The following is a 23,314-nucleotide window of genomic DNA, read 5'->3' as shown; positions in this document are numbered from 1 at the left end:
AAATAAGTCGTGGTCAGCAAAATATTATACAGACGCTATAATATTATAAAATCGCCTTAACTTCACCGAAAGGTAGGGTTTACTTTTTCAAATCTAGACATTCAATTTGCGGTTTTCACATGTAATGTTAATAATGTATTTTAAAATATCTGTTAAATATCAATTAACTTATCTTTATTTTACTTATGTCACTAATTTGTTTTAATAGATATAATTTAATTTGTTTTATATATTTTTTAACGGATCCTTATAACATTTTTGACAATATTTTAATTCGTACATATTTTGCATTTAAAATATTAAAATATTTTTAAAAATTATTTATAATTTTAAAAATATCTTATTAAAGAAAAATCATACAATAAAAAAATTATACAACGGAAAAAATGAATGCTAAATAAAAGCTAAAAATGGGAATTAAAACATTACCAAAATGCGACAAAATTTTAAATAAGTAATTTACATAAAATAACTGTTCATTGAAATCATGGAATTTAAATAATCTTAAAACAGTGATTCGTTAAACCTCAATTTTTAAACTCAATTAACCATTAGAATCTTATAAACATACTATATATACTTTCAATACATTAAAATAATTTGAAATGAAAACTTTTAAATATAATTCTTCTCAAATTCTATTGCAGATTTTGTTTATTCTTAATTTTATCGTGAAGATACAATTGCAGCTTATCAACTCCGCCAAAAAAACTTACAAATACATAAAATATTACCATAAGTACAGAATACCATCTTGCAAAACTACACCACCATAAAGAATAAACGCATGTAAGGAGAAATGTCGCCCAAAATAAATTTACCAAGCCCATTATAGAGTTATACTTATACAATGAACTTTTATCGTTATAATGAACAGGTTCGCCAATAAACTCTCCATTTTCATAAAATTTCTTTAAACGTTCCTCTTTCTCGAGCCATATTTTTTTACACCATTCATCAAGAGAGTCAGAGTCAATTGGGATATCCGAAATTTTATAGCTTTTAAAATGAACATGGATCTCTAATGGAAAATTTCCTGTTATCAAATCTTTTTCACCATAGCACAGATTTTTTGGGTAGCCAATGGTAACATCGTGAATTGAGTCGATAACCTTGCCACGTAATTTTTGCACTAAATAATTAAAACCTTTAACGTGGGGGTGAAGAACATATTGATAAATAGGAAGGCCATTTTTTTCAGCAAAACTATCACTTTTGCTTTTTCCTCTCTTACACATATTGGTTCCTTCAGGGAAGATAAATAACTGTAAAGGATAATTTATATCTATGAAGTAATTCAGCATGCGATCCAAGTAAATATGATCCAAGTCCCAACGCCTTTGCAAAAAAAAATACATTACGTTCTGCATACACCAACCTTAAAACAAAACATTCTATTTAGTAAAAGTGGTTTAACAATAGGGACTGTCATATAAGGGGTCTTCCATAAAGTACCTATGCAGAGTAAAGGTGCGGAGAGAGAGGGGGTTACCCAAAAATATACAAACACAATGAGAAAGAAAAAAAAAAAGGTGGGATTTGGTTTAAAAACGCGCTTTTTAACATTGAATTTTAAAAGCATTGAATTTCACGAGTTTAAAAAATCAATAATAATGCTATGTAACAGAAATGTCAAATTAACTAAAAAAAAATGTTTTTTTTAATGTTTGGAATAATTACAGGCTGTGAAAGAGGGAGATGATGTCCTAAATCAGTGGTTTAACTAGTAGGGCGGGTCATATTTTTAATTTTTCTAATTTTTCCATCATTACTAGTGGGAAAAGTTGCTATACCATGTATTATGACTGCCTGAAAAATATTAGCCTTTTTGAATTTAGTTTTGCTTAATTTATATAGGTTTATATAGTTAAGATAACTTTTGCTTAATTTATATAGGTATGAGATCCACTGTTATTTGCCTCAAAATCACCTGAAAATAAGTAAAAACACCATGTAAAGAATAAAAGTTACATTTGTATACTAAAAAAGAATGTGAAAATGCAAAATCCTTATATAAAGTCCTTTTTACTTTCGAATTTTGGATATTTAAGTTTCGAGTTTGAAGTGGAACAAGAATTCCGTGACATGGTTGACAAGGTTGCGATGATCTTGGATACTCTAGATACTTCTTTGACCAGACGTTCAACATTTTAAAAATGGTAAAGAATATCAGAAAATTGAAGAGTGCCATTTGTAACATTGCTTTAGAGGTCTTCATTGTTCACTTCAGATAAAATCAGAGGAGGAGAGATATCAACATTTGACTAGTGGATCATTTCTAAATATAAGAAAGCATGGAAACTGAGAGAAATCTTTTGTAGAGAGAAAACATGTACCCCATCAGTATTCTCTTTTCTTTTACATGCAATGATTTTCTTTGCTGCATCGACTGCTTTTTTTGTGTCCTCATCTTTGATGGCTGACAACAAAACACTTTCAGGATGAGCAAGATAACAGTTTCCTTGCAATATTTTCTAGGCAATTGGTATTGTATCAGGATGATTAAGACTACAAATACATTTCATAACCATGAAAAATTCCGTGCTCTGTTCAACACATTTCTAATTTTTCTTGATTAAAAACCAACAGAAACAGTAAACTTTGATGATATAATTAACAATTTTTATCAGACTTGCAGTGGGTTTTACAGCCGACATGTATAACCGAAGCAGACGATTGGCAAATGTGAGCCACCTGGCATGATTGAGATTTTGCGGGAGGAGTATTTGTGAAATACTTCTTTGTTTCTACATCCAAATTTTGGAATTCTCGAATAACAGCATTGTATGTTTTAAGTATTTCTGATCTTTGCTGAAATCATGAATGATGTCATCAGACATTTCAATGAGTACTCCATTTACACTGGCAAAGTCAACTATTGGTAGAAAATAAACATAAAAAAACGGTTGTTCATCAAGAATGCCTTTGAATACAATAAGACCAGATGTCCTACCATCAAGTGCAGTGAAAATTGCTCTGAGAGGAGGCTCATTCAAATGAAGCAAACAAACTCACCATTGAAGAGGTTTGCTAATACGAGTTTCAAGTAAACAAATGATACCATTTTTTCAGCCCATGTTTACGCTGGTTCCATCACATCATAAAGTCACAAGAGAATTTCTGTCATTTAAAACTGAAAATGATTTCTTTCTTAACATCAACTGCTTTACCACTTAGTGGACAAATCTGATCAAAGTAAACGCTGTTGGGATATGAGCAGATAACGTAATAATCTCCTTGGATGGAAGTAGCCTTGCTAACTTTACCATCGTCTTGTTCCACTAACTTTAGGGTTTTGTCTATACGGCCATCAAAACCGATTCCAATGATTTCTGTGGCTATTTCTGCATGTTCTTTGACATCTTTTTGTTGCCACAGGTTTCTTTGTCTTCTTAATTTTGCTGGATCTAATATGTATTGTGGTGAATCGAATGATATATCTTTCAAACAAGCATTAACAATTTTGCATGCATCTTGGTTGCTAACTCCTGTTTGTTCCATTATTTGGCAGAGTTCTTTGTACTCAAATATATTGCAATATTTGGGATCAATATTTGGGATCCACTATGTGAGTCATCTTTTGAATCAGTAGCTTCGTCATATTCCTCATTATCATCACAACAACTGCTATCTTTATCGCTCTTGCAGGAAAGAGTTATTGTCATTGACAAAATTTGGTATGTTTTGACATTCTTTATTCCAAACTAAATTTTCCGTTCTTTACAAAATTTCTGCTTTTTGAAGTAGTTCTGTGTTTTTTTTGGTCAATCTGGCCAATGTAAATTTTACGATTACTTTTTTGATCGAGCCATAACTCCCATTCCTTAAAAGGGACTTTGATGGAACAATGGCAGTTTGACCGGTCCCTGATACCACGAATAACACATTTGAAAGGACAATTTTCAAATACTTTATTGAACAAACCAAGTTGGCACTGAAATTTAGAATAATATATCTCTTTTCATCAACATATTTCCTCAATCATTTTGTACCAGTAACCAATATATATAAAATCGTTGGCGACCCTGCCCACGACCATATGTTTACCAAATCATCAGCTACTATCTTATTTATGTCTCTGATTGATGGTTCTTCAGAGTCTAAGGATTGTGAGAAAGTCTTTGCGTGCCTGATGTATAGATAATGCTTAAAGACTTTTGCTTTTGTCACCAATTGACTTTCTGGAAATTTACTGAGTGTTTTGCATCACTTCTGGTTTTGATAAATTTTTTCTTCAAGTTTGTTATGCAATTTAAAAAGAATAAGAATAAAAAATCATTCGAAATCCACATTTACAAAAAATGAATTAAGAAATGTCATGTTCTCTTGTGAACGTAAATATCAAGTGCCAACAAATCAATACACAAACATTCTAACAATTCTATAATGCATTAAACTTTAACATTAACAATCAAAACATATTTAAAGTATGCATATTTCAATATTAATATTGCAATATGCATTCAGAACACTCACAATATTGTGAGTGTTGCATTGTCACGATTATATATTGAAAACCAACTATCTGATAGTTATTGATTCTAATACGTTCATTACATAAAATCTTATATATATATATATATATATATATATATATATATATATATATATATATATATATATATATATATATGTATATATATTTATATATATATACAAATTAAAATTCCCATGACAATTCTTTACCTACAATAGTCATTAAAACAACCCTTAAAAGTAATCTTAAAAAAATGAGTGAATTTTAACACGCTTATTTACGTGACATCTAACTCGCACAATTATAATTCACCAATCTTAAACAATAGAACAGTGAGTGATAAAGTAAAAATGAAATAGGGTCAATGTCAAATATAGGTACAGTTAATTAAATAAAGTTTGAAATATTCCATTTGAATTATTGGTGAATTTGAACTACGTAGAAAAGCTTTATTTAAAAAGTTTAAACAAAAGTTGCCCCCCTAAGATGTTTAAGGAAGCTCAAATTTTCATCATTTTCTTATTATTTTTATATTATAGCAACTTTTTATAGTAGTGACAATAAATTAAAAAAATATGACCCATCCTACCACCCTAACCACCCTATTAACTAGGTATATACTTTATGGATCCCTTACAACATTAAAGTACTTCAATCACAAAACTATATACTTTTAAATTAAATTAAAAAACATTATTAAAATCATTTCATTGTATTTAATTTAAATATTTTTGGAGGAAAAAATTAAAACTAATTAGTAAAATATTGTTAGTACTACACATTTTCAAAATTGTGAACACAAAAGATGTAATTGTGAACATGAAAGTTGTAATTAGGAAACTTAAGATGTAATTTTGAAAATGAATGTTTTAATAAAGAAACATAAGATGTAAATGTAAATGTAAATGAAAAACACAAACTTAATTAAGAAACCATAGAATTCAAATGAAAAACACAAAATTTAATCAAGAAATTGTCATTTGTAACTGAGAAGCCTGACACTTAAATAAAAAATCATAATATAGAATTGAAAATTTGCAAACTCAAATTGCAAACGCAGAATGTGCTTGTAAAATAATAAAAGGTTTTCTTTGAAGTTTTAACAAACTAATAAAATTAAAGATTTTTGTTTTGCAATAACAAAGAAATTGAAGATCATTGTGTTATATGACAAAACACTATAACCCAATAGTCTTGAAAAAACATCATTCATTTCTTAAATACAAATTATGTCATTTATGTCATTACGCCTAATTTTTCAAGTTTCTAAAATAAATTTTAAAAAGAAAACATAACTATTTTATTATATAAATTTATTTAATCTTTTTAAACTTAATTAGCATGTTTACAAATGTTTCTATGTAATCCGGTCAAAATAAACATTTCAATTTACAATAATTCGCATAAAGCTGAAAATTGGTACATACCTTTAGGATATTACAAATAAAATATTAAAAGTCCCCACCGATCCCATATCTGCAAAAAAAGTTATTAAAGGTTAAAGGTTAAAAAAAATAGATTTTTTTCCAATTAATGATAAGTTTTATCATAATAAAGATCAAACAAAAGTATTACATCATGAAAGTATTTAATAAAATTACCTTTATACATTTTTATAAGAATTGTTATTCCTGAGATATTGCAATGCTTGCAAAAATATATTGTGAGAAGATATTGCAAGAATATATTGCGAGAAAATATATAGCGAAAATATATTAAGTATAATGTGATTTTATATAAAATATATTGCTAGAAAAGACATTGCGATTCTTGTGAAATTACAAAATTAATATTCATATAATATAATATAAATATTACAAAATTAATATACATATAAATAATTTATACATATTATTTGCATATATTATTTATTATTAAATGCATATTATGTATTATATATTCGTATTATTGTGATATATTATTTATTAGCATTTTCTTCGCTTTCTTATTCTTCATAGTCATCTTCTTTTTCAAGCTGGATATGTGAAAAAGATACATCAATTGTCTCCTCATTGATATCATCAAAATCATCATTTATTGAATTTGATTCAACATTGGAGCAAGACTGGTCTCGGCAATTAGTACACACCGATGAACATAATAACCTGACTTTTTTACAACTACATTTTGCACTACAACCCTTTTTGTAATTGCAGAAGATGGTGTTGAGAAGTCTTTCCCGAGCTGGTGGAAGTAAAGTGTCAATTGGCTCTAATGTATTATCTACTAATTTCTAACCCTAGTCAGATTGGTCCAGTTGACTGCCTAGCCATACTTGAACTTGATAATATACTCGATACAAGTATTGACTTGAAGAAGCAGATGTTGGAGGAAGACAAGATAACTGCACTCTTTTATTGTTCCGGATGTTTTTTACAAAAGTTAGGTATCTATACTTGTCTAAGCAATCAATTTTATTAATTTCCATATAGACCAAGAAGAAAACAAATCCCGTTTGTAACAATGTGTTGTGGTGGAGAGTCTATCTTTTAAAACACTTTGGCGCAATTAGTTAAATCACGTTTTTCAAATAATTTAAATGCAGTTGTTTTACCCTTTCAGAAAAATGCTGATGTAGTATCGCAGCCAGTAATTGCATGTAAAAATAAGATATGATTTTGACATTTTGGATAAGCAGATAAACTTTTTAATGAATATATTTCTGTTGGTTGATGAGCTTTCCGGGGTTTTAAAAAGTAAATAACCTTATTTACTTTTTAAAACCCGGAACTCCAACTATTAAATAATCTTATTTAATAATTGGAGTTCGTGCAGTCAGTAATACTAATAAGTCAACATCTTCACCGACAACGATATAATTTTTTGTTACATTGGATTGTTCTATGGCTGTTTCAATTATAAGGACATCAGCGTCATTATCCGCTTGCTTCACTATTTATCAAAAGTAACGTTAAAGGTTGCTTCTTGATCCCACACAACGCGGTGTAATAAATACCCTCCATCAATGATGTAACTAGCATTTGTGTTGTCATTTAATTTCCATTGATTCAAAGCAATTGTAAATAGCTGATTTCTGTGTTTTACGCATTCCAGTATCATTGAACATTGATAAAGGATAGGGCGCTAATTCTTACTCAAAAAATTTTTCTATTTCATCCTCAAATGTCTTACTAATACCCATACTTTGAAATAGTAATACTGGATCTACAGGATATTTCATATCATCAACTTTTATGGTGCTACTCATGGTTAGAAGAGGAAGAACTTTATCAGCGCGTTTTAATTTGATATTAAATGTTTCACCTGTCATTTTAGACATAGCAACAATCCCAACTTCATGAGCTTTATGACAGTTGATTTTAATATCACCATCAATTCCACTCGCAATTGAAATGATTTCTTTAATTTTAGGAAAAGGATCATGTGATAAAAACCACTGCTGAAGTTTTTCAATATCTTTATCATCTTTCTTTATTTATGAACCACTTGCATCTACATGCTGATCTGTTGCATACGTTTTAATATCAGCAAGATCTTCTAATCCTTCACATACAGTGTTCATTGCATGCATGCCATAAACCCATTCTCTTTTGTACTTCTTTCTTGAGAAATACCTCCATATGTCTAAATTGATTTCATCATTGATTGCTCAATCACCATATCCGTTGAAGTACCACAATTGAGTTTATCAGAACGTCTAACAGTGAAAAATCCTTCAATAAACCGTTGATAAACACTTTGGTTCATTAACTTTTCTAATTGTAGCATATCCTGTAGATATAAGTGCGCAGACTTAGCATAAGGAAAATGTCCTGATGCGTGGAAATAAGGAAGCATTTCTTTAATGCTGTTCAAATAACCTTGCCAATCTCCCATGCGTTCAGCTCTGATAAACTCTTTTGCAATCGACACCATATTAAGATTTTGTATCCATAGTTTTGATGTAGGTCCTCGTTTTTCAAATTCTTTTAGTTTTTCATCGAACTTATAAAGTAATGCATTGCACATTTCATTATCATTGCCACTTTCAATATCACTATATGAAACGTTGTTATTTATAACGTTTGTAATAGTATTATCAAGATTTGCTACTATCTCTTCAATAGCAAGATCTTTTGAAATTATTATAGTTAAAGTAAGCTGAAGTAATCTATGGGCTCTAGCAGCGAAAGTGCCTCTTGTATGCCACTTCCTTGCATAATATAACCAATTGATCCAAAAAATGACATTAGTAAATGAAATCCTCCAAGTCTTATTATGATCTTTGATAATTCAGATCCATCAGGTGCTGCAGATACAGTTTCTTGAGCTTTTGCATACAGAGGTTGATCGAAAGTAATAATGCATACTTTGTGGCCGTAATGTTTCGCATTTACTAAAGCACAAAGTAAAGTCGTGTATATAGTACTGGAGTTACTTGCTGGTTGGTGAATAAACGGTAAGAATAAAATTTTAGACTTAGAAAAATTCTGAATACTACTTGTTAAACATTCGATATAACCATTCCAACTGGGTAACGATAAATTCTTGCATTTACCTTCAACTTTTTGGATTAAAGATATGGGTGCTTCACTTTCATAAGCTAAATTTTGCACACTTATTTTACTATAACCGACTACACCATCATTTTGATTGATTTGAATTGGCACATGAGCGTTTGCTGCAATATCTTTTGCAGAAGGGATTTCCTTTATTCGTGGTGTATGATCCTCTTGTGAAACTGAACCTTTTGGAGTAACAATTTGAATTATATCCATTATGTGAAGCGAGTTATTACCATCTAAACTATTTACATTTATACCAGCATTGTCTGCAACGTATTGAACAAATGTGCCATTTTGTGGTGGTAAGATAAAAAGGCGGATGGTGAAGAACTGCTGCTGCCTCATACATCAAAGTGTCATTGTAGAATGCGCATAGACCAAAAGACGAAAAGATTTGGATAAGAAGTTTGGAACCAAACCATCGATTGAAAAATACTGAGAGACCCAATTGCAGTTTTGATTTAAAAGACCTAGGCTTAACAACAGACATAATGCTGTGGCTGATACTTGTACAAACTAATTTTAAATGTTCTAATTTAGATCATTTATTTTTCAAAATAACTTGGTCTAAAAAATAAGTCATTGACTCTGGAATATCGCTGTTAATATCTTCAAACATTTGACTAGGCAAGGGATAATTGGTATTATCAAATACCAATGATTGAATGTCGTCTTGAATGATTGCTGCTGCAGTTTTTAAAATTCGAAATCATTCTTCTTCTTTATTTTGGCTTTTCTTCTCATACCAAGCTTGGTTAAGAATATCGCTATGATTGTCAAAAAAACAGATAAACATTAATTTTCCCGGTTTTTCAGTGATAATTTTATTTTGTTACCGAACTTCAACTTTAATCATGTCTTAATTGTTCTGTTATCTAAATGTGGATTTTTGCAAATATTCTTTAGTTCTTCTAATGAAAACTGGCAGTCATCGCTATTTTCAATGTATTTAAATATTTCTTCCATCGCAAGATTTGTAGATTCATCTTGAGGACGACCAATTTTACGCCCATTGGTTGGTCTCGGGAAAGAATTATAACAGGTATTATGATATTAAGCCTCAGCAGCAACTAAATCAAATTCATATTCAATGCGTGCAGTAACCTTTTTTGCTTCCTCGTCAGAACAACTCCATGCTACTTTCAGAATTTATTCTTTAAATTCAAGAGTTGCAACATTATGAATTTTACGCCGAACTTTCTTCGCTTTCTTCTTCTTGGCCTCCTCGTTTGCTTCATCGCTCCAAAATAAACAACATTTTTTCAAACAAAAAAGTGATTCACTTACGCGCGCTCTGGTACGAGGTGGACTATTTTGAGATGTACTGACTTGATCTATATCTTGCTGTCTTTTAAATGCAACAATAGTACTGTTCCGAGTATACTTTTTACACCACATGAATCGTCACAGACTTCAGATCTTTCAGGTATTCATAAAACCCCTCACTTCTTTTAACACTTGTATCAATAAAAGTCTTTATTCCACGATCAACAACAACAGTTTCACTTGCTATTAAAAGTTTACTACATATAAAACATAGTTGCGACATTTTAACAAAAGTATTAAACGGTTCCAATCATAATAAAAAATACTGCTCGATACTCTTAACTGCAATGGAACGTTCAACGCTAAAAGTATTTCATCATTCGTAACTTTGTTCCAAAAATTTTGGGAAGTCAGACGAGAAAAATCAGTTGAAAAAATTATTTGAAAAAAGCATTTTTCATTGTTCTTATACAAGTTCAAAGAAAAGCCGATGAAACAGTTTATTCAAAAATGCGTTTAAATGCTGTTCACTTTTGTTTGATCTATTTTTATAAAACATTTCCTTTTTATAAAAAAAAAAAACTTTTTTTTATACCTTAAACCTTGAATAACTTTTTTTGCAGATATGGGATTGATGGGGATTTTTAATTCGCAATAATTCGCATAGAGCTGAAAATTTGTACATACCTTGAGCACATTATTACAAATAGAGTACTATTTGTAATAATGTGCTCAAGGTATGTACAAATTTTCAGCTCTATGCGAATTATTGGAAATCTACCACTATTTTTTTGTCTATTTTGACCGGATTAATGGATTTATATGTGAAAAACACTAATACAAAAAGGATTTATATGTAACAAACGCAAATACAAAAGGGATTTATATCTAACATACTCCATAATACAAAAAAACTGAAAGGTTTTTTTTTTTTGAAATCTGATATACTAAATAAGTTTTTTTTTTTACATTATTTCTCACAAAATTTACAGAAATCCAGTATCTTGGGTACTGTTCTAGAATGTAAAACAGTATCCACTTAAAAAATTATGTACCTTTATTTTACACAATGCTCTTAATATTTTAGAGCTGAAGGGCTGTTTATTTACAAACATTCAAATAATAAATGAATGATAAAAAAAGTTCATTAGGTTAAGAAAATAAAAAATTTATCAAAAACATGTGAAAACCGTTTCGTAGTCTCTATGATGCAAAAAAACAACTGAATAATTATTTGTTCTGGAATTGAAATAGATAAAAATACAACCATATGCCTACCACAAATATAAGCCTTAAGAAGCAATGCGTAAAACAAGCAGTTAGATGAATCAACCAATGTGTATACACAGAATTATATTAGACATGTCATACAAAAAAAACCATGATTTTTTCAAAAAAATGGTGGGTGATGGATTTAAAATGATTTCAGATTTGAAATCAGCACAGTCAAATTATTATAAAAAAGCTTTCAATAATTTTTTAAAAATTGAAATTGGTTGTTCAGTGTAATTATATAATTAATGCAAGTTATAAAAGCTAATTATTACAATTACATTTTCTTCTCAGCATCTCTACATGTGATTACAATGCATACTGTATTAGCAGCAAAAGCTGTAGGTTTAAACCTTATACCTGAAAAAAAGTTGTGTCTGACCTGTGGAAGTAAAATGATAAATTTATTTTTTATCATAAAGTTAATCATTTATTTTTTTATTTTTTAATTTATAAATTTATTTTTTATCATATATAAATTATAAATTTATTTTTTATCATAAAGTTTATTATAAAGTTCACTGATGAATATTTTGATATTGTTAATTAACCATCAACTCTGCATTAAAAAAGTGGGTGTAGATTTACACTTTACAGCTGTTGTATCCTATTAAGGTCAAAAATTGGATGTCAGAGTTAAATATTGGATAAGTCAATAATCAGACAAGTTAAATGAAAACTGACAGCATTAACAACCTCTATTAAAAAAAAAGTACCCACTTCCTTTAACAAATCTGAAAAATGATTTAAAGAACAGTCAAGTTATGGAAAAAAAGTATATAGAAAAAGTAAACTTCTTTGACAACTTAATAGTATTCTTAATTAACAACTTACAGTCTATCAGCAACATCTAAAAAAATTGACTAATCGATAAAAAAGTTTCTAGAACATGTTACAAACTATGTAACTCCAACTTCACTTTAAGCATTAGAAAAAGGTATTTTAGCCATGTCAATTCTAAATTAGGAAAAAACTGCTTGCTATCTTGAAAACCAAGTACTTTGAAATAAAATTAAGGTTTTCAAGATTTTGCACATTGCAACCAAAATGGCGCATTACCAATTGTGCTTCAGGAACACATTATGTATGCATGTGTGTTATTCACGAGACTTTCTCAAAACTACTTTTATATCCTCTTAGTGTGACATACAAAGAATTGTATTTTTATATGGACTTAAAAAAATCTTTTAAGTATGAATAGTCATTTTTGTATTTAAGTTCAAGTTTGCTGAACTCCGGCATATTGTATAAATACTTTTTTTTTAACTTTTTTTCTTTACATTTTATTAATAGTGTGAGTGTATAACATACAAAATTACTAAAGATGATTACTTGTTTTTAAAAATGTCAACTTATACCATTTAATTTTGTTGTAAATAATATATATGCAAGAAAAAAAAAATTTACTAGATTCTTACTATCTAATTTGATTGATTGGTAAAGAAGTTGATAGATAAAGTTTCTAATTTTTAAAATATCACAAATTTTTTTGTCCAAATCAAGCATTAATAATTCCTTAACTCAACATGTCTTTAACTTTTTTTAAATATTATTAATTGCATTTTATAGATATCAAAATAAACTACATCACCTTATTTTAAGAGAGAAAAAAACTTTAAGTTTGGGACTCAGCAAGTTATAAACTCTTTTAATAGCAAAATTTTCTGCTCATTTTTCAGTCAAACAAAAATCAAGTTTCTGTGAATCTTAAACAGATACGAACTATACTAATTTTTTTTATACAGTTTTACCTAACTTATGTCAATAAATTTTTACCTAACTTATGTCTCTATGTGCCAAATTTCAGTTGTAACCACAATAAAGGTTGTAACCACAATTAAGTAGCTGCCTTAACTGTAGTGGCCCTCTCGATCTTGGGGAGTTGGATAATAAAAAGATTAAAAAAATAATAACAGATTGAAAAAAAATTACCAAATCCAACCATGTTTTTCAAGTCACCTCTCATGATAATTTTTTCATTTCCCAATCTACCAGTTCGCAAATGCACCATCCAATAAAACATCCAATCTAGTCTGCACCGATGATTCATAACAATTAATGCACTTTTGCTAGAATCTACTTGATCCCCAGTAATAACAACTTTTGTTCCATAAAATAATTCTAAACATGTAAAATACAATTCATTTTAAATGGAGGACTTTTTTTAATCAGTTGCAATTTCTAAGTGCATGAAATGCACTCAAAAATTGATTATCAGAGATAATCAAAATCATTACATAACTTTAAATGGTTGTTAAATTTTTAATCAAGGGTGTATTAAACACTAGTTTGTAAAAACAAGTGCTTAATACTCTGTATGCTATTTTGGAGCAACCATTTATTGTGTTATTTTACTTTATTGGTGTGTAAAACTTCATGAAAATAAGTTTAAGTGGAAAGCCAGTATTAAATAGTAGCACAATGTAACAAAGCTCTGAGATTTTTCAATGTTTATTTTTTGCCACTGAATTTAAATCACACTCTTTTTGATGTAACATTGATAGTTTTTTATTTATGCTTAATTTCATATTTTCTTGATTTAAGCTTAATATTTCTCAGCATGTATGTATCCGTCTATTCTAATAAGGTAAGGATAATTATGTAGCATATAGCACTTTTTCATATATTAAAAGGTATTTAGGAAGTACGATTATTAGTTAAAGTAAAAAGAAGCAATAAAATTCTTTCCAAAAATATTCTTAAATGTAAAACACAAATCTTTACTATAAGCTTTTTCCACAAGATTAGAAATGCTTCAATGATCGCAATTTTCTTGAGTGCATATTTTTATCTTTTCTGACTAGAGACCATTTATAATCTCCTATCATAGCAGTATCCCATTGTCCTTGACACTCACTTTCCATGTTCTGATGAAATCTCTCACCATGCGTATTAGATTTTTAGAGATGTTTTTAAATGAGATAATTATGATTTCGAGACGTTTTTAAAAAATATGTTTTTAAATGAGATTTTAAAAAAAGATGCTTTTAAAACAAATTACTTTATCCCCGCACCTTAATTCTTTGGAACTCTCTCTCATCTTCATGTTTTTCTGACATACAACCTACAACATTCAAGTCTTTTGTCAACAGTTTTCTTGCTCTTTAATTCTATTCTTTGTTTTTTAGTAACTCTTAACTTAATAGTGATTAGATTAAAAAATAGTAACCATAAAAAAAAAAATACTTTGGTCTTGAGCACAAACTTTAAATGCAGATTTGATAACAGGCATGCAAAATATTTTTTATGTTTTATGCAGGGATGGGGAGTCCCAAAAAGGACTCCCCATCCCTGGGGAGTCCTTTTTGGGACTCCCCATCAAAGGATTTAAATGTCACAAAAAGATTACTTCATCCTAGTTTTTGGCATCCAGGAGCTCTAATAATATAAAAAACGCTTATGGACTTCAATTGGTAAAAAAATTAAGACTTTTAGGTTAAAGGAAAAATCACTTTTGGAACCTGGAGTCCTTTAGTATAATGGCAGCAAAGACTCTGGCACTCCAGGACTCTGGGCTTGAAAACAATGTTTTAAGTCATTAAATTTCATGATTTTTTTTTTATATAGCAGATCATAAGTCATGTTCAGAGCTTCTGGAAACCAGAGACCAGGAACATAGATATAAAGGAAACACCAGGAAAATAGATTTAAAGCCAGAGTTCTTTTGGGAATCCAAATCCCTGGTTTTATCAAAGATTTTTATGAACATGCAACAGAAAAACTGGTATTTAAAGTAGCTGCTAATGACGTATTTTTCTGTCTACAATATGTGTATTATTATGTGTCTTGCAACCCATTAAATTTCTTTTCTTATCTAAGCCTAGACTGCAAGAGAAGCACACTAACAAATTCCCATGAAATGTTTTGTGAGACGCTGACAATTATGTTGTCTTTTAGCGCTAAAATCATTGTAACTCTAAAACAGTCAGAAATAGAGAAAAAAAATTTAACATTTTTTGGAATTGGCAGAGAAAATTAATTTGAAAAAAAATATATATATTTACATTAGGCAAAAATTTTGTAAAAATTTGTAATATTTTATAGAGATATTCAAGTCTCATTCTACTCGACATTTTTCACCTTTTCATGCAGTTGCTATATTAAACTGTTAACTTTTTTTTCGCCTTTTTTCACCTAGAATTCATTTCCATTCTGGCTAAACTATTATTATGTGCTAAATAAGTGGTTCCAATATTTAAAAACTCTAGAATAAAACGAATTGTAAATGCAGTTGGACCTGCTTTATCTGCCAAGCTTGAGCCACTTTTCCATCATTGTAAGATTGAATCTTCTTCTTTTTTATAAAAATACTATCATGGTTGCTGCCCAAGTGAACTATCGTAGTTTGATCAACCAAATTTATTCTCGCTTGGTTTGTCATTCAGAAAAGTCACACCATTTTACTGTATCTGTCCCTCCAAGCTGTAAAATTTTTTATTCATCTAGTTTACTTCTTCTCACATCACCAAAATCTCAAAACTCTCACCCATCTTCATGTTTTCCTGACTTATACAACCTACAGTTTTTTAAGTCTTCAGTTAACCATTTACTTTCTCTTTAACCCTATACTTTGTTTTTTAGTAACTCATAACTTGATAGTGGTTGCTTCTAAAGGTTTAACTTTAGTTTCACTAGTTTACGATTTTTCATATTTTATCACATGTTTTACATAAATCATTTTTGAGCCAAATATAAAAATAGGTTAGAGAGTATTAAAAATCTTTATAAAAATAAACAATAAAGTTTAAACAAATAATAACTTGCTCATTCTTGCAAACTTTTTTTAATTTTTAATACAGAATTTCAAATTACAAGTTGGCAATATTTCTATTATAATGACATTTGTATGATAGAATTTTCTCAATGAAGTTATTGATAAATATATTAGTCAAATAACTAACTCTCCTAAGGTTCTATTATATATCATTTATATTTTATATTTATATTCATTAATATTTCTATATCAGAAATATTAATGAATAAATTATTCTCATATTAGCTTTCCATATGGTTTGATGAAAAACATGTAATCACTGCTGTGTTTGGAGAGGAAATATTAACATTTTCATCATCTAAAAATAAATAACTCAGTTAGATTTAAATTAAATCCAAACATATATAAACAATATTGAAATAAATTTATTTCTTTAGTTTGTTATTAAAAAAAAAAAAAACTTTACTTATAAACCATAGTAAGAATGTAATTTTTTTATACTTTCATATTTAAAATAGAGTTCTTAACACATTTTGTTTGAGGCCATTTTTTATTCAAATTGGAATGTGTGGCACGTTAAATGTTTTCAACAAAAGCTACTACACTAAATAAACTAAAAGTAATTGCTGTACAGTGAATATTTAATATTTTAAGTAATGTTAATTGTATTTTGTAACTGCCTTTTGTAAATATAACTGTCTTTATTTTAAAACTATACTTAAAATATTTTTCTTTCATTCAAGCTTATTGATAACTTTCTGTAACTTAGATTTTATTCATTTTTCTCCCAAATAGCAGTCAAGATTTTAAATCTTGAGATGTCAGCTTCTTTAAAGAAGGTAGATAATTTTGAGAGACATTTGGTGCTATTTCTTTTAAGAGGCTTGTAATATATTGGTAAAAAAAAATATTTTCCAACTTTGCTGAGACTAACCCAGCTGAAAGTGAACATAAAAAATGTAGAATCTGATTTTATAGTACCAGGTCTATATCTGCTAGATCCATCTAAAACTGCCAAAAAAGTGCTAGTGACAATAGTGACAAAAGAAGCAGAAACAATAGAAGCAGTAGTAATTCCTCTGCTCAATCATTTACAAATGAGGTTTGTCACACAATTTGTACACAATGACAGCATGCTTTTAAACATTTATTTACTGTTATTCAAATTCAAAAAGGTTTCAGCTGATAAAACCTTCACTAATCTTAGTTACTAGATGAGATATCATCTGTGATGAAGTGTTAAAGTGCACTTAAATTAAAAAAATATTTTTTCAAACATGTAAGAAAATGAGGTATTACAAGAATTAAGCAAGACTCTCACTTAGGCAGAAAAAGATCTCAAATATTTGCAAATTTTTAATCAGTTTGCGTATTCTTTTAGTGACATCTGGTGAAACAGAAAGATTATTTTCTGACAAAGACAAGCAAAAACGTCTGCATTTAATTATGCATCAAATGCCTTTAACTGCCATGTGTTTAATGAATATATACAAAGAGAGAAAAATTGAAATTCCTGGCATTATTGGGTAAATATTTTCTACCTAACTAACATGTTAACTATTATTAACATGTTTTCTCAAGTGAAACAAAAACATTCCGCATTTATGAATCAAAAAGACTCAATTATTTTTAATTTAGAAAACCTTAACTTTCAATTTTGAATTTAAATTCTTAGTTTGATCATTATTTCACTTGGAGATAGTAATATCAATTTTTTAAATTATAAGCTCATTTTAAAACTTAATTTTTTTTAATAATTTTTTTTTTTTTTAATTAATTTTTTTATATTTTTTTTATAGTTGTTATGCCCGACCATAAAATAGGTCCATACCAAAAGCTAAGGAAGAAAAAAAAAAGAAACTTAGTAATACATGGTAGTATTGTAAGTATTAAAAATGAAAAAAAGGAAATGCCTTTTAGATGGGTTGCTACTGAAGTTGTTTTAACTTGGTTTTTAGTTAGTTTTTTTTATTGTGATTCACTCCCAACAAGACTGCAAGCAACCACTATTAATTTGGGAGTTTCTAGAAAAAAAAGAATAGAGTTAAAGAGCAAGGAAACGGTTAACAGAAGACTTGAAAAGTTTTAGGTTGTAAAAGTCAGGAAAACATGAAAAGAGTTCCAAAAAGTCGAAGTGTCGTGGAAAAACTAGATGAATAAAAGCTTATAGAGCATATAGGGACAGATACAGTAACAGAATGAGAATTGCTGAATGACGAGTCAAGGGAGAATAAATTTTAGTTGATGGAACTAGAGATGATAGCAGCAACGATGAAAGTATTTGTACAAAAAAGTGAAAGAGATTCAACTTTACCATGATGGGAGTGGGGCTCAAGCTCTCCAAATAAAGCAGGTTCAACTATGTTTACAATGCATTTTTAGACCTTATCTAGAAAATAAAGAGCATCATTAGAAGAACCAACCAATATGAAAACAGTATTCCATACAGGAACAGATTAGAGATTTGTAGAGGTATGATCTATGAATACAGTATTATTATTATTATAATTATTATTATTATTATTATTATTATTATTATTATTATTATTATTATTATTATTATTATTATTATTATTATTATTATACTGGATGATCTATGAATACAGTAAAAGCATGTGACTTTGCTGAATAATGAGTCAAGTGAGAATAATGAGTTTTGGTTGCTGAATAATGAGTTTTGGTTGATGGAACTAGAGATGATAGCTTTTTTGAGTAGCAACCATGATAGTAGAAAATAGAAAATTTAATAAGAGATTTGTAGAGGAAGAGAATGGAATCAGGAGTAAGATAAAAGCAATCACGATAAAGAGTAGCAACCTTAGCAGATACTAATTTAGCAGATGCTGGCTTTACAACTGATTGTGTATATGGTTTCCATGAGAGATCTGTAGTGAATGATAATATAAGAAGACATAAAAAATAGGACTCAGTAAGAGGGTTGCCATTCATTAATATAGACATGTCAACAGTATTGGGCAGTTGTTTGCAGTAACTAACTGAGTTTTGTTAGAGTTAAAATTTACAAGCAATTGCAAGCCCCATCTGTTACAGAAGGGAGATCAGATTCATGATTGGTTGCCTGTTCTAACTAATCAAAGAGAGAAGACTTTTTGTTACAACAAGAGTACAAAGTTGAGTCATCAACAAATAGAGCCACTTTAATTAAGAATTTAAAAGACTTTTAAAGGTTTAACTTAAAAAGTTTCTTATAAAAGCAGATAATACAAGAAGATAAATCAAGTTCAACCTGTCATTACATGAAATTTAAAAAAAATAAAAATTGGTAATTACATAAAACTACGGCACAAAAAACCTTGTCCTATTGCATTATTTTCCAAATGAAAAAACTTGCATAATAAAATTCGATTTTTGACCTTACTTACGTACAAAATCGAGTCATCTTACCTCTGCCAGTTCTGTTTGAATCATTCATATGCAAATTTAACAATCAAGTAGCGCGTTACATAATTCCAAGCCCAAATGTTGCTGCTTTCCAGCTGACTAGCAAAACTTGCAATTTTTTCAGCACTTTGATTGTTTAACTCCTGTGATTTTAAAAATTATCCAATATAATAGGGAAAATCTCTCTTTAAATAAAAAAGCTATGATTCTGGCAGTAGAAAATGAGCCTATAAATGTTATGTAGAAGGACAATAAGTAGGCCTTTACTGCAGTCAAGAGACAAGATCTCTTCCAAGCCATAAAATCATATTTGGTAGGCCTAAAAGACCAGTAAAAAATATGAAAGAAAGAGGTAACTAAAAATCCATGGCTAAATGCTGGACGATTAAGAAAAAAACCATACTGATCTACTAAACAACAAGTGAGACTGCACTTAGTAAGTGGCCAGGGCCCGGCCCTGTCCCCGGCTAAAAATAAGACTTTTTGTAAACCCGGCCCCAGCCCCGGACCCTACCCTGACAAATTTAAAAGATTTAATAAGGGTTGATAGCCGGGGCTAGGAAAAAAATTATAATAGTTTATATATTATAATTTTATGCTCTCATTTACTATTTATTAAATCCTGGCATATATTTATATTTTTTTAAACTCTAATTTACTTCCAACAAGATTGCAAGCAACCACTATTAAGTTATGAGTTACTTTAAAATAGAGAATAAGTTAAAATAAAAGTTAAAAGAAACCGTTGACTGAAGCCTTAAAAAGTTGTAGGTTGTATAAAAAAGGAAAACATGAAGGTGGGTAAGAGTTAAAAAGTTTTTTTGATGTGCAAGGAAAAAAACTGGATTAATAAAAGTTTTTATAGCATGAAGGGACAGAAAAGGATGCAACTTGTTTATTGCAATAGAGATAGCTTGTTTGACTATTATAGTATTTGTAAAAAAAAGGAAATGCAACCTTACAACAATGGGAGAGTGTCTCAACCTTGGCAGAAAAAGCAGGTCTAATTATATTTAGAATGCGCTTTTAGACTTTATCTGAGAGTAAGTGGGTTGTTATTTGTCAATATAGGAAAGCCAGCAATATTGCAATAATTTTTCGTCTTACAAAAAATGTGGATTTTAAGTCCAGAATTTAAATCCATAAGCTACTGCAAGCCTTAGACTGTTACAGAAGAGAGATTAGAAATTGTCTGCTTGTTCAAAGCAATTAAAAAGTGAAGATTTTATGTCAAGATAAGAGTATAAAGTTGAGTCGCTAGCAAATAGAGCCACTTTAGATGTAAAATTTTAATGAAATTAGTTATTGTAGATAAGAAACAATAGAGGAGCAAAGACACTACATTGTGGTACCCTTAAAGTTACTCAAAATCAAGAAGAGTGTAGGCCTACAAGAATAACTTTAATGCTGCAGCTAAAAAGAAATAATTGAATAATCTCAAAACCTTTATATATAGAAAGTAATAACAGAGTAAAGACTAATTGTAGGATAGTTGGAGAGGTCAAAGTGTTTTCTAGAGTTTTGAAAAATTGGAACAACTTATTTAGCACTTTTTTAAAGTTTAGTAAAAATTAAAGAGAGTACTGGAGAACAATTTTTTTTAAACTATGATGGAAATCTTGTCTGAAGCACAAACTTTAGAAGTGTTTAATTGAGAATTAACTTTAGCATTGGAAGCCAGAGTGGTCTGGATGTTTAACAATGGGTTAATCTGGCAGGAAGAGTATGGCCATTAGATTCAAGAGTCAAATTAGAGATTTCTTTGCAAATCAAAGATTTCTTTGCAAAAGAAGAGTCAAACTAGAGATTTCTTGTCAAATTCAAGAGTCAAATTAAAGATTTCTTGTCAAATCAAAGATTTCTTTGCAAAAACTCTGCTTTATTCTAGGTAGAGGTAAAAAGATCAGACCCATGAATGAGTGATTAAATGTTAGACTTACTTTAGTAAATGATACTGTTGAAAAATTACCAAAAGTCTCTAGAACCAACATCTGAGATAAGATACAAGATTTAGTAAACGGAAAATAGCAGAGCTTAACATCAAGACAGACTTTTTACATTGGCTTCTTGCAATAATAAAATGACATTTGTTCTAAAGAGAGATACTCTTGTAAAAAAGAAAATGATTAATGTTTAATAAAGTAACTGCTCAAGATGGTAAAAAATGTGGAGTAGAATGAGGCTTGAATTAAAATTGAAGAAAAGGAATAAAAGCTTCCAAGATGCGCTTTATACATACATATTTTAGATGCTGGCATACAGTATTCTTTCATATTTATATAAACTTTTGTATTCATATGATGTAGTATTTGCCAAAAGAGAAGTTGATCAGATGGATGTGTGGTGTGACTCTAGTGAGACAAAAAAAGAAGGCATTATCTTAGACAGATTAGAAAAAAACATTGTATTAAACAACATTTGTTAGAAAAGATTAAAGTGATTTAGGTATCAGCATGTAGAAAGCTAGCAGCTTCATCATAAGGAAGGGCAAAATCCATGTTCGCCGATCTTGTAATTTTGAAAGATTTAATCCTGTTAACACACAAAAAAATAGTTCAACACTCTGAACTTTAATGGTTTAGGGCTGTTTTGTGTTAGCAGTGGTGCAAGAGAATAAGGAACTTTAGAATAGACCTCTCTAAGTAGTCAAATGCTAACATATTTTTGAGTAGAGTAGACTTTGAATAGAGTAAAGCAAATCATAAATCATTTTTTTAATAATAAACAAAAAACTGGGCCTAGATATTGGATCTACTAATTGTATTTATTTTTCTGTTGACAAATTATTGAATACATTAATTCAATTACTATTGTAGTTAACTTAACAACTATCATAACTATGTGCAATAAAATATATTAGTGGTGGCGATAGTCATCTGTGCAACTGTCACACAAGTTACGTAATCAAAATATTTATTTAAACATGTTATACATTTTTCAAAAATACAGCTAATATTCCTAAAAATATCAACTAGAAAACTCAAAAACATTTTAAATAGAAATAAAAGAAATTTAAATAAAAATACAAAATATTCATACCAAATAGAGCCTGTTTAAATCATGTTAAATCATCATCAAGATTACCAAGATAAGTAAATTAAAAAAATATTGTTATTTTACAAATACATAAATATAAAAATCAGTAAAAAAAAAAGAAAGTAAAAATAGCTACCCCAGGTAATATTAGCCAAATGTTAATAGCAAAGTCCATATATGTACGAAACCATTTCATATTTATAAGCATCAAAGGTATAAAAGGGCCCATTATAAATATAGAGCCAAAAAATGCAGTTAGAAATATATATGTGCAGAAAATAATGCCAAATAAATAGTTTTTTTTTGGAGCAGCCATTCCGCAAAAATTATGCACGCATAAATTTTTGATGGAAGTAATTCCCGATTAAACCGTATCACTTAAATTTTAAAAGACATCTTTAAGAGACGCTCAAAAGAATCCAAAGAGTTTAGGTTAATAAATATTATCAACTTTTCAAATTAAACAATTATTTAATTTCTTGAAAAGTTAATAACAATTATTATCATTTTAATACGCAAGTGTCATTTAATAAGTTTTGTCAGTTTTTCAATCCTACTTTCACTTGTTAGCATAAGCGCCCGCAGGATTTCTTGATGTTTCAGATAGAACACTTTCACACATTGTGCAAACTTTAAACTTAA

At 29.0% G+C, this 23,314-nt stretch overlaps 1 protein-coding gene across 2 annotated transcripts; it reads right to left on the bottom strand.

The window, feature by feature from the left end:
• Positions 1-315: 315 nt before the first annotated feature.
• Positions 316-22,793, bottom strand: LOC105848046 (lysocardiolipin acyltransferase 1). 2 transcript variants are annotated; one of them, XM_065806113.1, is made up of 3 exons: positions 22,676-22,793; positions 13,453-13,641; positions 316-1,378 (listed from the first exon to the last, which is right to left on the bottom strand). In XM_065806113.1, the coding sequence occupies exons 2-3, from the start codon at positions 13,568-13,570 to the stop codon at positions 639-641; spliced, it is 858 nt and encodes a 285-aa protein (XP_065662185.1). In that variant the 5' UTR covers positions 13,571-13,641; positions 22,676-22,793; the 3' UTR covers positions 316-638. The 2 variants fall into 2 exon arrangements, with proteins under 2 accessions (XP_065662185.1, XP_065662184.1); XM_065806112.1 differs by lacking the exon at positions 22,676-22,793 and adding an exon at positions 19,640-19,682.
• Positions 22,794-23,314: the final 521 nt, after the last annotated feature.

The sequence above is a fragment of the Hydra vulgaris genome, chromosome 09 (assembly GCF_038396675.1).
Source record: "Hydra vulgaris chromosome 09, alternate assembly HydraT2T_AEP".
Taxonomy (NCBI): domain Eukaryota; kingdom Metazoa; phylum Cnidaria; class Hydrozoa; order Anthoathecata; family Hydridae; genus Hydra; species Hydra vulgaris.
Note: the sequence above shows the minus strand (reverse complement) of the source record. Positions and strands in the feature narration are given on the sequence as shown.